Consider the following 15403-nt stretch of genomic DNA (forward strand, 5'->3'; position numbering starts at 1 on the left):
GGGCGCCATTTTCTCTCTCCGTTGTCTGCTGGCTCCAGGCCGCTGATAGGCTCAGAACGGGACCAGAGCCCTCGAAATTCCCCTGTATCGGTTCACCTCTGTCTGGGCTCTCTCTTTTCGCCGCTGGTGGCGTTCGTGCTGGGGTTATAGGCTGCGTTATGACCGGGCAGGAAGGCCAGGAGCGTGGAGCCTCGGAGACGTGCGACCTACCAGATCGCATTCTTGGCCACAAGAAGTTACTTTTAATGCCTTTGTCGGTTGCTATTGAAGGGCAATTGGGGCGATGATTGTATTGTTTAAAACGTAGGTAACAGTTTTAGGTTTTCTTTTGGACTATTTAATGCAAAAGATTTGACTATAGTTCAAAACTGCCTCAGAGATTTAGTTAAATCTGAGAAGCTCTGGAGCTTCAGAATGAAGACACATCCGAGTTATAGGTTAAAGAATTTTGGTATTTGTAATGGAATTCAGTAAGGTGTAGTTAAAATGCAGTATTTAAGGTAAAAGCTTTAAAGGAAATTTCAACTTGGATGTAATTTTGACCACTTTAAAGTTTATATATCGGAGGAGAAATTCCTCTTTTCCACAGAAGAATTAAGGTAATTTTAAAGTGGAGCTACATTCTTTGTATTGAGTGGGAAGAATAAAATGTGAGTACAGGTAAAGAACACCTGAGGAGCTAGCTAATGTTTAGTTTCTTTCTCCGGCATTCTTGAATGAACAAAAAAGATAACTTAGAAGGCTATTGAAAGAAAGCAATATATATATAATGATTCTTATAGTTACTTTTTTTAATATCGTGCTAATCTCGAAATTAGTCTTTGCAGGGCATTATATTCCCATCTTGATTGAAACAAATGCAGATTTTAACATGATTGTATCTTATTGTTTTCTTTTTTAGTGCGTTATTGCCATATATTTAATGATGCTTGTGACACTTAAATTGTTTTATTATGTGTAATGTTTATAAGGACACATTTTCTTAATAAACATACATTTTTCTACTATTCAACACCCTAGTTACTGACATGTGAGAAACACTGACAGAACTGCTATAACTGCTATAAGGTAAAGCCAGATCTATCAGCTTAGTAAAGGCTTGTTGTAAGTGCTATGAAACTCACACAAATGTTGAAAAATCTTATGTATACAGCCTTTTAAGAGTAATTTCATATCATGTTGTACTTACAGGATTGGGCTCTTGGAGTTTTACATGCTAAAATAATCGCTGCAATAACACTCATGGGCCCACAGTGGTGGTTGAAAACTGTTATAGAACAGGTAGGAAAATGTAGTCTTTTTTTGGAATTGTAACAAAATAAAGTTTTAAATTTCTAGTATACGCTGCATTTTATGAGTGTTGTAATTGTTAAAGGCTTTGAAATTGCAGCTTCTGAACTTGATATGTTTCTGTACCAAGCTCTACTGCAGTACATTCCCTCTACATATTATTTCTTTGTATTATCAAAGCAAGGGGTGTCAACTTGGCAATGTGTATTTGTTGTGTTGTCACTTATTCCCTAGTGTGCCACATATGATGGCATCCTGGTGCATAACCTTGAACTATGTTTACATCTCCACTCCCTGGTATTTGGACTCCATAGTAGGGATAGCTGTGTCCAATGGTCATGCAAGTTTAAATTGATCAGGTTTGTTCTTATTTTCTTTTGACTTTGAGAAATGCGAATACTTGCTTTAGAATACCAACAGAGTCGCCATGCTTTTGATAAGGATCTACCTCGACTTCTTACTTTTCCGCATCTTTAGGATTTCAGTTAACTTTAGGGAAGATGTCAATGATCTCATAGGTATGTAAGGTTGCAGCATGTGTTGAAGTATTTGAGGGACTTGTTATGATATGCTTTACGAGCAATACGTAGGGACTTAAATTGAGTTCTTTATTTGACTGAGAGCCAATGCAGAGCGGCCAGTGACCCAAACACGGATTAATGCTCCGGTATCTTAAGCAGCAATCGGGCTGCTGTGTTCTGGACCACCTGCAACCTTTTCAGCACATATTGCGGACAGCTGAGGCAGAGGTGGTTTCTATAGTCCAGACATAATGATAAAGAAGGTGATTGCTTCTGGGTTTTCACATTAAATCTGTCTTAATTTGACCTTTCTGATAGGGACTTCTAACTGCAGATTCCCTACCTTTGAATTTCCCAGGCGTCAGGCTGAATCCGGAAATTTTGCTGAGCAATACCCCTTGCGCGTGACATCGAGTTGCTACATTCGGCTCTGCCTGACGTCTTTGGCGTTGGTAGGGTTGGTTATAACGACGCTTTGCCTATATCGGTGCCACCCAGGTGCCCAGACGTGCAGCCCTGTGGCAGAGGGCTCGCGCGCGCTGGGCGCTTTACTCTGTTTTTAAAACTACCTTATCTTCTGCTGATTGAAGAGCAGCTCTCCGTCCCGCTGACAGCGAGCGTTGGACGCCGTCATTCTTTTTTAAAAATCACTCCTCCCGCCCTGTTGGCTCCTCCCACCTCCGGCGTCACTCGCCTATCTAAACGTCCCCTATGCGGCCGCGCAGCGGACGAGCGCAGCGGGCGCGCCGGCGGCGCGCCGGAGTCGCACCAGAGTCAAGCCCGTCTGCGCCCGTCCGCGGCCGAACGCGCCCAGGGGCCAGGGACGCTGTTACTGCCATCTCCTATTCTTCTCGCGCCCTCATACACCTTCGCGCCGCCGTCTGTCCCCTATCGCCAGACACTTGGACACGGATCACCTCACTTGGAATCGCTGGTGACCTACCCCCCCACCTGGGTCCGCTCACCCCCCCTACCCCCCTCATCACTCCTGAGTCACAGATTCGCTTACTCTATTTAAATACTCGCTCTCTCGTCAGGCATCAAACTGACATTTTCCTCTTACTCTCGACTGAAAGGCCTGATGTTCTCCTACTCTCTGAGACCTGGCTTACGGACGACTCCCTCCCGGACATACTGGCAGCGCTACCTCCCGACTATTATCTGCTTAACACCAACCGCCAAGGGGGCCGCCCTGGAGGGGGGGTCGCAGCGGTAATACGTAAGGACATCCAGGTTATCGCCTCCACTTCTATGACCCTTCCTGATGTGGACAATCTGGTCTTCAGCCTTGGGACCGAGGTAGGCGCAGTCACCTTTATGGTACTCTACCGTCCCCCTAAGCCTATGCCCTCTTTCCCTGCATCTTTTATTGAACAGCTTGCCAGCCTAGCTATCTCGTCCCCACGTATAGCTATCGTTGGGGATTTCAACTATTGGTTCCAGCATAAGGACGCCGGTCCCCATGCCTCCGAATTGTTCGAAGGTCTCTCTAGCCTGAACTTTAGCCAACTAGTTACCTCTCCCACTCACAGTGGCGGTCACACACTTGACCACATCTGGGTCTATGGGGTGAAGCCCTCTCACCCGCTTACCACGCCTTGTGTGTGGTCTGACCACTTCCTTATTGACACCACCATCTCTGTGGTTGGTCAGATTAGGATTCCCCCTCGGGAAGGTGGCATGGCTCGTAAGTGGAAGGCTGTCGATCCCTCCAAACTGGTATCCCATCTATCTCACACTCGCCCCCCGACCCTTAATAATCCTGACATTAACGAGCTAGATGGCCAAGTATCCAACTGGCTCGTGTCAGCTAGCGACATCTTTGCCCCACTAACTAAGTTTCCCCGATCCCGTCACAGCAATTCACATAAATGGTTCACTCCTCATCTCAAAGTCCTACAGCTGGAACTCCGTCAATCCGAACTTAGATGGAGGAGAGACTACTGCCCGTCAAGCAGAGACACTTATGTGGCAGCCCGCAACAAGTACAAATCTGCCATCTCTGCAGCTAAAAAAGCCTATGTCTCAGAGAGGATCTTGCTAGCCCCCTGCAAGTCGAAGGAGATCTTCAGAGTTCTGGACGAATTTACCTCCGATTCCAGAACGCTTCTGTCCCAGGCCCCTACTCAGGAATCCTGTAATGCACTCAGCACTTTTTTTCTACAGAAGATTGTTTTGATTAAGGGCACCATTCCGGTCACCTCACTGGGCGCTGACTCTGCTACTCTCCCTCACAACGCTCTTTCTATCACTCAGTTCCCCCCCTTAGATCCTACATCCCTAGCCAGCCTGGCCGCTCGCATTAAGTCTGGTTCTCCCGACGACCACTGTCCACCTTCTATACTACGGGACATCTGTCACTCCCTACCCGACTGCATCCTTCCTTTGCTTAATTCTTCTCTTCTCTCCGGGACGGTACCCAGCTCCTTCAAGGAGGCCGTACTAGTGCCTCTGTTGAAGAAGCCCGGAGCTGATCCGGCCGTCCCGGCGAACTACCGTCCTATCTCTCTCCTACCTTTTCTTTCCAAAATCTTAGAAGCCCATGTCACTGCCTGTCTCTCGAGGTTCATCGAGGGCTCCAACTTCCTCGAAGCCAACCAGGCCGGTTTCCGTCCTGGTCATTCTACGGAGACTGTGATCCTGGCCGTCCTGGATACCTTAAGAGACGGAGCTGACAAGGGTACCTCCCAGGCCTTGGTATTATTAGATCTCTCGCCGCCTTCGACACGGTGGACCATAACAGCCTTCTCCACCGTGTCGAACAGGCCGGCATCCAGGGCCTGGCGCTGGCATGGGTTAAATCCTTTCTTACTGGGAGATCCCAGACCCTTAGCCTAGGTACATTCAGGGCCCCCAGGGAGCACCTGCCTTGTGGGGTCCCCCAGGGCTCCTCTCTATCCCCCCTTCTCTTTAATCTTTATCTTCACCCTCTTCTTTTCTCTCTGAGGCAGTGGGACGTCACCGTTTTTAATTACGCGGACGACCTACAACTCATTTTTTCTCTAAACTCTTCCTCTGCTATCCCCACCTTCCAGGCAGTCATGTCCCATATCTTTCAGTGGATGTGTCTGAACCAGCTTAAATTGAACCCAGGAAAGACGGAGCTCCTCCTGCCGGGTAAGAGCGCCATCTGCTGGGGTCCACATTTCTGGCCGGCAGAGCTTGGCTCTCCTCCTACCCCGGTGGCCTCGGTGAAAAGTCTCGGGGTCACTATTGACGCTGGGCTTTCTCTCGGGCCGCAGGTGGGGACGGTGGTCTCCTCCTGCATGTTCCAGCTACGCAGGATTAGGAAGGTGGCCTACCTCCTCACCCCGGATGCCCTGTTGCAAGTCATTATGGCCCTCGTTCTTTCCCGCCTGGACTTTTCGAATTCCATCTACTATGGTTTGCCCAAATGCTCCATCTACAGGCTGCAAATCATTCAAAACCAGGCAGCGAGACTGGCCCTCGGGATTCCGAAGTGGCAGTCTGCAAAACCCCTCCTCACCAAACTGCATTGGCTCCCTGTCAGCCTAAGGGCTGCCTTTAAGCTTGGTTGCCTTATTTTTAAGTCTCTCTCTGGCTCTTGCCCCGTTTTTTTGAAATCCCTTATCCGACCTTACTGTCCTCCGCGTAATCTTAGATCACTTCACTTACATCTCTTGGTGGTCCCTTCCTTTAAACTCTATAGATCTGGTGGTCGAAGATTTGCCTTCCTCGGCCCCAAATTCTGGAATTCCCTCCCTCTCTCAGTTAGGATCTCTGGTACTCTTATCCAATTCCGTAAATCACTAAAAACCTGGCTCTTTCCACAAACTAGCTAAATTCCCTCTGTTTCTTTTTAACACCCCTTCAGCGCCATGATACCCACGGTGACGGTGCGCTTTACAAGAACCCCCTTAACATAACATAACATAACATAACTGACATCAGTTCTTTTCTTTCCGCACCAGCTAAGCATTGATCTGGGAAGAACTACCCCTCTGCAGCTTTTTGGCAGGCTTTTTTTTTTACTTTTGTCGATATTTTTGAGAACGACTTCATGTGCGAGGGATGTCTGGTAGAAAGACAGGTTTTAAACCATGCAGGACTTGTTCCTGCATTATGTCGGTTACCGATCCCGATGTGGTGTCTTGAACGTGACCACTATCCGAAGTCATGTTCAGACTGTCTGGCGATGGCCCCCAAGACCTTTAGGGAGTGGGTGATGAAGTTGCTTGCGGCCCGGCAGTCGACACCATTAAGCGAGACTCTGCGGAGGTCATGGTCCCTTTTTTTTAAGAAGAGACGGTTGTATGACCGCTCACGGAGCGCTAACTCCTCTTCCTCCCATTCAAGGTCATCTGTACACTCGGGAAAGAAGCACTTCGACTTCACCTCAACTGGCGTCCGTTGTCGAGGGAGGTAAGGAGCACCGATGCTCTAGGCACGGTTCTGCGTAGCCGGAGCCTGAGTCGACTTCGCTCCTCCCACCCTTTCCGGGAGCCGGAGCGACTCCCGCTCAAATTAAAGATTTTTACGAGGCCATGCACCGCCTATTTGAGCGGAATGACCCCGTCAGTGAGCCCTGGTGCCCGTGGGGTCGGATGGTGCATCATCGGGTTCGACGCAGTCGGCCACGGTGCCGGTGGGGCCCAGGGATCTGATTCAGGGTTGGCGCCGGTCCTGTTGAACGCTAAGTCGGTGCCTGTGACATCGCTGGTGCCCGTCGGCGGCGCAAGCTCCATCCCCATCCTCATCCCTGATGACACGGAACGGCGCCGAGCAACGCCGATTCTGAGGTTGACTGAACCTAAAGGTTCTATGTTGTCGCCTGAGCACTTTGTGGACGTGCTGGGCTCAGGAGTGGAATGGGAGGAGTTTGGAGACCCATTAGAGCATCAGGATGTCTCTGAGGAGACTATGGACTGGTATGGGAAACTTCGGGAGGCCAGTGGTCTGGATACTTCCCCAGACACTGGCATGCTCTCGTAAGCTCACCACAAGCACTTTCAGTATACTGTGCTCCCCTTAGGTCTTACCAGTGCCCCTCAGGTGTTCACCAAGGTGATGGTGGTGGTTGCAGCTCATCTGCGCGGTTTAGGATTTCAGTCTTCCCCTACCTAGACGACTGGCTGGTAAAGGCATCCTCGCCCCAGGCAGTCATCTCCCACCTGCAGACTACGACAAACCCCGGCATTCGCCTGGGTTCTCTATAAACGTTCCGAAGTCACACCTGACTACTTCTCAGACGCTCCCTTTCATCTGAGCTGTTCTGGACACAGTGCAGTTTCGGGCTAATCCTGCCGAGCAGCGAGTCTAGGATATTCAGATTCTGATTCTGATATTTCAGCCTCTATCCTCGATTTCAGTGAGGTTAACTCTGAGGCTGTTGGGTCTCATGGCCTCATGCATTCTGTTGGTAAGACACGCCAGGTGGCGTTTGCGGGCATGCAGTGGCACATGAAGTTCCAATGGGCACAGCATCTGGGAAATCTCATCAATGTGGTTCAAATCTCGGAAGAAACTGCGAAGGATCTGCAGTGGTGGTAAACTAACCGCGATTGGGTCAACAGCAGACCTCTCTCCCATCCCCAACCAGATTTTACAGTTGTGACGGATGTGTCACTTCTGGGATGGGGCGGCCACATGGGAGAGGCTGAGATCAGGGGTCACTGATCTCCAATGGAGATGGGACTCCACATAAGCTTGTTGAAGCTCCGAGCTATTCGGTTGGCATTGAAAGCATTTCTTCCCTCTGTCAAGGGGAAGTTAGTGCAGGTGTTCACAGACAACACCACCGCGATGTGGTACTGCAACAAGCAGGGCGGGGTGGGGTCATGGACCCTTTGTCGAGAGGCCCTATGTCTCTGGATATGGCTGAAACAGCAGGTCATAACCCTGGTTGTTCAACACCTGGCAGGCTCTCTGAACGCCAGGGCGTACGATCTCTGCCGTCGATGCTTTCAGGATCACGAATGGCATCTCCAGTCTGAGGTGGCACAAGCTTTGGTTAGATTTATTTGCCTCTGAAGAGAACGCGCAATCCCAGCAGTACTGTGTGCTGGAGTGTCCAAGGCGGCTATTGCTCGGCGACGCATATCTGAAAGAAACAGGTTAGTGTTAGATTCCTTACAACACACAAGATGATGGACGGAATGTTGCACAATGGCAAAACATTAGCCCCCAGTCACAGATCTGGGTTTCATCCATCGTTATTTTGCTCACCAAGCCACCCCAGTTCAGAAATAGCAATATGCAAATCAGTCTTGACCCTGTGCCTCATGGGAACAGTCCAGACCGAACTGCCAAGCCATGTCTTCCCTGGACCGGAATCAAGCATCCTAGGACCGGTTTCTGGCTATCAGCCGTCTTCAGCCAGGATAGCTTGACTCCAGTGACGTAGTGAGCACGGGACCCATGTCTGGGCATACCCTTCCCACATAGGGTGAACAGCAAAACACACAAGATGACGGACAGAATGTTGCACAATGGCAAAACATTCACCCCCAGTCACAGATCTGGGTGTAATCCATCGTTATTTTGCTCACCAAGCCACCCCAGTTCAGACATGGCCATATGCAAATCAGTCTTGACCCTGTGCCTCATGGGCGCCGCTCGAAGTCGTTGTGAAGGATCTCCCTGTACCAGGCGTTTTAAAGCTCTTCCTTTCATCTCTGGGACTGCTGGTGATTTGAAAACCGGACCCTGCACTGACGCTGGTAATTTCTTTTGGACACTGGGGAGCGGGACTGCGAGGCCCAGGCTTTCTTGCGCTTCTGACATCTTGCGCACCTGGTGCCTCTTCCTGCCCCTCCTCCCTGCTGACCTGCTGGACCTGAAATACGACTCGCGGCCCCCACTCCGCGGGTGCCGCTCGAAGTCGTTGTGAAGGATCTCCCTGTACCAGGCGTTTTAAAGCTCTTCCTTTCATCTCTGGGACTGCTGGTGATTTGAAAACCGGACCCTGCACTGACGCTGGTAATTTCTTTTGGACACTGGGGAGCGGGAATGCGAGGCCCAGGCTTCTTTGCGCTTCTGACATCGCGCGCACCTGGTGCCTCTTCCCCCCCCCCCCTCCTCCTCTTCCATATAAGGAACATCCATAACGATACCGCGGGACGCACGCGGGGCAAAGGGCGGGCCGTCTAAGGCCGTCCAAAGACGAACAAGGCCGGGCTGGGCCCCCCCCCCCTTTCTTTTTGTCTAAGTATCTGGCAATGGTAGTTATTCACGTCCAGCATAGACTGTGAAGGATCACTGCTGCGAGTGTGTGACTACCTCTTAAAACTGTGGGCGGGCTGTTACTATTGAAAGCATGTCCTTGCGCTCTGGGAAGAACCGCCATGTTGCAATCCCTACTTCTGGTGGGGTGGTTACTGGCACCTTGGACCATTTTTTTAAGAGAGCAACCACCATACTAGAGAAGGAGATTGCCTTTGCAGAAAAACGACTCTCCTTGGATTTAATAACGGGGAAATGTTCTTCTTTAGGCCGTATAGCTACGACGGTTTCTCCCGTGCCAGCCAACAATGTACTGCATGAAATTAGGCTTGTGGATGTTGGGGATGTATCTGATAGTTCCAGCCTGAATTTATCCTCACTGAGTTTGGCCCCCAGCACTGACATCGCTGGTTTGCATAATTCTTCTGGGCCTCAAACCCAAGCGGCTTGCATGTCACCCCAGGGTTCCCCTGATAAAGCAAAAACCAATACTAGAAAAAGAAGGGGTAGCTCTTTGGTTGGTCACTGTCCTAAGCAGCAAAAGAAGTCGTCAGATCTAGCCCCAAATGACGCTTTCCCACCTTCTATCTTTCCCGAACCTAATATAGTTGCTCCTATCCCCTCAGTTTGCTCAACAGTCCCCGAAGTTGATCTCATGGGGAAAATTGAGTTCTTAATTAAAACCCTCATGTTACCACTTCTAGAGAGAACTAGGATGATCAACTCAAAGTTAGACCAGATTGAAAAGCAGGTAGGCGAAAATTCACTCCTATTAATTGATCTGGCTAGGGGTAATGCTAACTCCAAAACATCGGGGATCAAAAAGAACCCGGGTCCTAGTACTACAACGGTAGGGGTGGTAGTTGAAGAACCCAAAAGAAAATTGGAAGCAAAAAAAAATCAAACATAACCCCCCCCCAATTTGAAGAAACATGTAGGTATATCTAGCCAGGGTGGGAAGGCAATGGATCAGGCACGTGCATCTCAGCCCCTTCTTAGTAATAGTGTACCGGCAGATTGAAGGCCAAATAGGCATCCTCCACAGACTAAGGAAAGTAGTAAAGACCATCTCCTCACCCTAAACCTCCCGCCAGAGGCAGCACCATACACAATAGTTTTAGTGGGGTGCCATCCCTGGGGGCAGGTAACTCAGAATCAGATAGGGAATTAAGGAACAAGGTGGTCTTGTAGTGTAGTTCCTATTATCCCAATAGGCTCTGCGCATTGGAATAATACCTTCAATAGTATAGGCCTAGACCAGACGTTAACTAGGTCTTCTATTGTCGATATTAGACTTAAAGTTTTGGGTTTGCCAGCTAGCTCAGAGTTCACTAGAAACTTTCTCGAATAGGCAAGGAGGAGTTGAACCTCCCTGGATAGACAAGAAGGGATTTAGTTTCTGACAACCATAGAACATGACAACTTTGCTCTCCCCTAATCAAGAGTGTATCTCTAGAGTCGTGTGAAAACAAAAGACAACTTATTTTACTCAGTCAGTACGTGCATTCTTAGTCTCACCAGATTGTAGAGAAAAGGAAGAGACGGGCGTGTTCAATAAAAGATGGTATTTATTGATCAGTCTCTTTTCTCATCCAAGAGAAATGGATCGATATTATCGCAATACTTATGGTTAAGTAAAGTGCATACAATAAAAGCAGAAGTATAAAATAATACTGTAAAAACATTTATATGGTTTCTAAGCCATATGGTGATTTAAAATGGATAAAATAGATACATACATATATACATTTGACTAATCGTACTCAACTGGTGCTTCTAACTATGCCTACCCCAGTGTACCTGACCTAAGCCTAATACGTGGGCGGGAATAGAAAGTAGCAGTTTAAGTTAAGTTTGTTTTGCCAAGTGACTGACTCAAGAATTCTCTGCAAGGGGTTATTCAGTTCTGTACCTTGAATCTAGGATGGTTGAGGGATGGTATCTCTCGTCTTTGGTCTCGATATTCCAGGCTGCCTGCGAGGGCTGCTTGGAAGCGCCGGAGCTGGATTTCTCGGCAGGAGAAAGCAGCGTCTCGTTCTCAGCGCGTCAGGAAGGCGGGGCTGCGCCAGCGGGGTCTGCTCTGCTCTGGGCTTCGGCAAGTCTGGCTGCTCCGATCTCGTCACCACCGCGTGTGTTTGCTTAAGGCAATACCGGTAATATTTATATCTGTAAGGTGCCGAGATTGACGTAAGGATGGACATAGATACGTCAATAAGGATGTCATACGACTTGGTCGTTAGCACATTCTTTTGCTGAAGTTCTTGATGAAATCAAAACAATGGCCGCAGGGTTTTTCCCAGGTTGTCATAGGTTTGATTTGTTTTGAGAACTCCGTATGCCTTATCAGGGGCTGGAGGAATATTGCTTGTCTAATTAGATGGCAAGCGTTATGACCTAATCAGATAACACGTTCCTGTGCCGTGGTGTGGCTTAATCAGATAACGGTTTCTGCATCATGGGATGGCTGCTAGTTAACTTGTTAACCAGAACAGGGTCAGGAATAGGGGGATCGATACAGAACCTATAGGAATACATCACAGTCTTTTGGTTAGATAGGAATAGGACCCTTCCCCCATCCTCAAGAACAGAGATCTTGGGAGTTAGAAGGGTGCACTGGGTGGGCAATAACCCTAAAGACCTTGAGGGGGATTGCATTCTGGTCAATTTTAGAGATTCCTGGGCCGTGGACCACATCCGGAGAGAACCCAGATTTGGCAGAGTGGGGGATATCCAATCTCTGGGCCTTGAATATTTCTACCCAGGGGCTAGGAACAACGAACGCCAAAACCCTGTCCCCATCTTTCGCCAGAGAGGACCCTACGGACCAAACCCATATCATAGGTTACTGCACCCTTTATCACTCTTCAACAGGTTTGATTCCCTAAAAGATCTGGAGGGTGTAGACTGACTCTCTGACATAGATGTCGAGATTAATGATCTCGAAAGCCACACAGGTCCAACGTTTGCCATCCCTGACACAATCCCTGACACAATCACTGAGGATATGACATACCCAAATGGACTTAGTACTACAATACTCACGCAGGTATTACCACCCCAGGCTGTGAGCGGGCCTAGGAGTTCTAGAACCAGAGTAAACATGGAACAGGGTCACCTGGCATTGGTTTCCTGGAATCTGGCAGGAATAATGAATAAACTCGACCTCCCAGACTGGGGGACATTTATAGACTCCCAAGATGTTTGCCTATTTCAGGAAACCTGGGCCAGGGAAGATCACCACCGCACAGGCTTTGCCTCATTTTCTTTCCAGGCTAAATGGGGTGGGAAGGGACGGCCCTCCGGTGGCTTACTCATCTGGGTGGGTTCCCATTTGGGTCGTTCTGCAAGTAATTTAGAGATTAACTCCGCGGATATCCAAAGTGTCCTGTTGGAATGGCCCAATGCGGCCAAACTAATACTAATTAATGTATATTCAAGACCAATGGCAGTGTCCAGTGCTTTCGGGTACTGTTGAGCGTTTATCCGTCTTCCTTGGCTCTATACCTCAAGGTACTCCATATCTGGTAGGGGGTGACTTTAACTGTCAATTTGAGCCACTACCAGCTTTCCTTGAAGGTACCTCGCTGGAGGAGGATGACCAATGGGATATACCATCTGTTGGGGGGTTACCGGCTAATCATGGACACCACTTGCTACTCAGATCACGGCCCTGACATTCAATTACTCTATAAGGGCATGTAATGGGCGGGTTAGTGGGGATATTCCCCCGAAGCCCACCTATAATAAATTAGGATCTGAGTCACGCATAGATTATATTTTTGTGGAAACCCGTAACTGGGCTAAGGTTAGGAGCTTCCAGGTCACCCCATGTGATGAAAGTGATCACAACCCACTGATCCTGAACTTTGAGCTCCCTGGTATCATCGTTCAGAGTCAGCTGGCTCTCGGACCCTAGTGCGACCCTATCCAGTAATAGACGGAGAATAAGATGGGCTAAAGTTATTGGGCATCCTGCAACTATTGCCCGGCTTTATGCCACAATTCTACCGGTCTTCCAAAGTGTAGAAGACCTAATATCATTAAGCCCCTCCATGGAGAAGCATAACACTCTTGGTGACCTTCACTTACAGCTCACCAATGCATTGGCAGATGTGTTGAATCCACGAGTAAATAAAAAACCCACAAAAGCAATAAAAGCCTCGTGGTACAACGCTGCCTGCAGAAAGGCCAAAGCTGAACTTCTTAAGGCAATAAAGCAAGGGGCTTGCACTGTGACGATAAGGGTAAGAAGGTCAGAATACAGAAACCAAGTCCAGAATGCCAAGATTGATTGGGACACTGACAACTGGTCCGAAATGGTGAGCGCTCCTAATTTTTAAAAATGCTCACAAATTTTGGCAGATTGTCAAAAATGGGTCTGCAGATCCAACACCAGCAGCAGAAACAAATATTGCTCCCAGTGTTTGGGAGGCTCACTTCAGCACCTTGTATTCCCTGGCCGATATAGAACAACAAGATGAAATTTACCAAGGGGCCCTGGCTCTGAAATTCCCCAGAATGTGTTTACAGTTGAGGAGGTTGGAGCTGCCATTGAAAAATTAAGTGCAGAGAAAGCCCCTGGCTTGGACAGGCTGCCTGGAGACTTGTTCAAGAACGAACCAATCAATCGTATGGGCTCCATATCTACAGGTTCTTTTTAATTCAATTTTGGGTGGGGTGGAGGTACCTAGTACTTGGCTGGGGGCAGAGATTGTACCGATCTTCAAGAAGGGCTCTCCTCTGCTCCCAGCCAACTACAGGCCTATCAGCCTCATAGACGTCCCCCAAAAAGTTTTTGCTAGGCTTATTCTCGACTGCTTATTGGAGTGGATGCTTGAACACTCTATCCTGAGCCCCTATCAAGCGGGGTTTAGAAAGAAGGTTTCCACTATAGACCAAATTTTCCACCTGGCTCTCCTATTTTGGAAAACGGTAAAGTTGGAGGGTGGCAGCCTCTATACCGTTTTCGTAGATCTACGGCCGCATTTGATCTAGTACCCCGTAGAAAACTCTGGTCCGTTTTGTCCAACTTGGGGGGTACCACATCACCTTCTAAATATGATCATTCGCCTTCACACAAACAACTACGCGCAGGTTAGATGTGGCCGGGATGGTTCACTTTCCCACAGATTCCCCGTTGACAGGGGGGTGAGACAGGGTTGTGTGCTTGCACCGACCCTGTTCTGCCTCTATGTCAACGGGGTAATCTCTCATCTAAATGAGGTACAGGACCGCGATGCCCCTAGACTTGCCGGAAGCAGGGTGCCGGCGATTATGTTCGCCGACGACACCCTGCTCCTGTCTAAGTCACCCATGGGGATTAAACGAGTCCTCAAGGGTTTTGAGGAATTTTGTGGAACCCATGGTCTTGAGATTAATGCTCTCAAGACCAAATACATGATTTGTAACCCCCCATCTAAAACACGATCTAATGCCTGCATTGGCGGTAATAGGCTGGAGAGGGTCCGAACCTTCGAATATTTGGGGGTGACCTTAAATGAGCATATGTCCTGGTGCCACCATCGGACCAAATCGCAACTCAAACTGGCCCAAATGGCGGGAGGAGTCATTGCCCTTATAAATAAAAACAAATCATCCATCAAGGCAATTGCCCCCCCCCCCCCCTGGAGATTTATAGAGCGCAGGCTAGGGGCGCGGTTATGTATGGCAGTGAACTTTGGGGACATATGTTCAACCGCGAGTTAGTGGCAACAGAGAATAAATTTATTAGGCAACTTTTATCTCTCCCCCCAAGTACTCCCCTTTTGCCGATGAGGCTCGATTTGGTACTAAGGCCACTCGACGAAGATTTGGGGGTTAGGCCCCTAATCTTTTGGCGCAGAGTTTGGACCACACCAGAGTTGGCAAGCTATAGGTCTGAGCTTCAAGAGGTCGTGAACCATCGGATGGCAGGGAATATCCCCTGGTTCCAGCACATAAAAAACGAGTTTGTGTGTCTGGGGCTACCCAATATGTGGCTTGACCCTGCGACCGCTTGCTTCACGGTTTCAAGAAAACAGCTGCTTTCACTCTACCATGAAAGTAAAATCGTAGCTCGGAGACAGGCCACGCAGTCAGGTACCCTGACTGACTCCTTCCTAAAGGCTAAGGACACCTACAAACTGGAGGGATTCCTTGATGTTATATTTCCATCTCACACCAGGAAATTGTACCTACAGTGGAGGTACGGATGTCTCCCAATCCGAGCCTTCACTAGCAAGTGGACTGATCCCTCACTGAGTCATTGCCCTGGGTGCAGCTACCACCAAGAGACTGAGCTGCACATACTCTTTTTTTGTCAATCCTATGGGCAAGCAAGAAGGAAGTGGTTAGTCCCGGCCTGCAGAAATCTAGGTTTCACTCACTGTATGCAGGCATACAGGGTTTTGAAAACCGACCTTTCCCCCATG

The 15403-nt window shown here is 48.7% G+C and overlaps 1 protein-coding gene across 1 annotated transcript in view; it reads left to right on the forward strand.

The window, feature by feature from the left end:
- Positions 1-15403, forward strand: part of MARCHF6 (membrane associated ring-CH-type finger 6) — a 1360950-nt gene that overhangs the window by 1182199 nt on the left and 163348 nt on the right. Inside the window, exon 23 of the mRNA XM_078687648.1 lies at positions 1192-1281. Within this exon, the coding sequence (XP_078543774.1) occupies positions 1192-1281 (90 nt within the window). The remainder of the gene's footprint in view (positions 1-1191; positions 1282-15403) is intronic.

The sequence above is a fragment of the Lissotriton helveticus genome, chromosome 4_1 (genome assembly GCF_964261635.1).
Source record: "Lissotriton helveticus chromosome 4_1, aLisHel1.1, whole genome shotgun sequence".
NCBI lineage: Eukaryota > Metazoa > Chordata > Amphibia > Caudata > Salamandridae > Lissotriton > Lissotriton helveticus.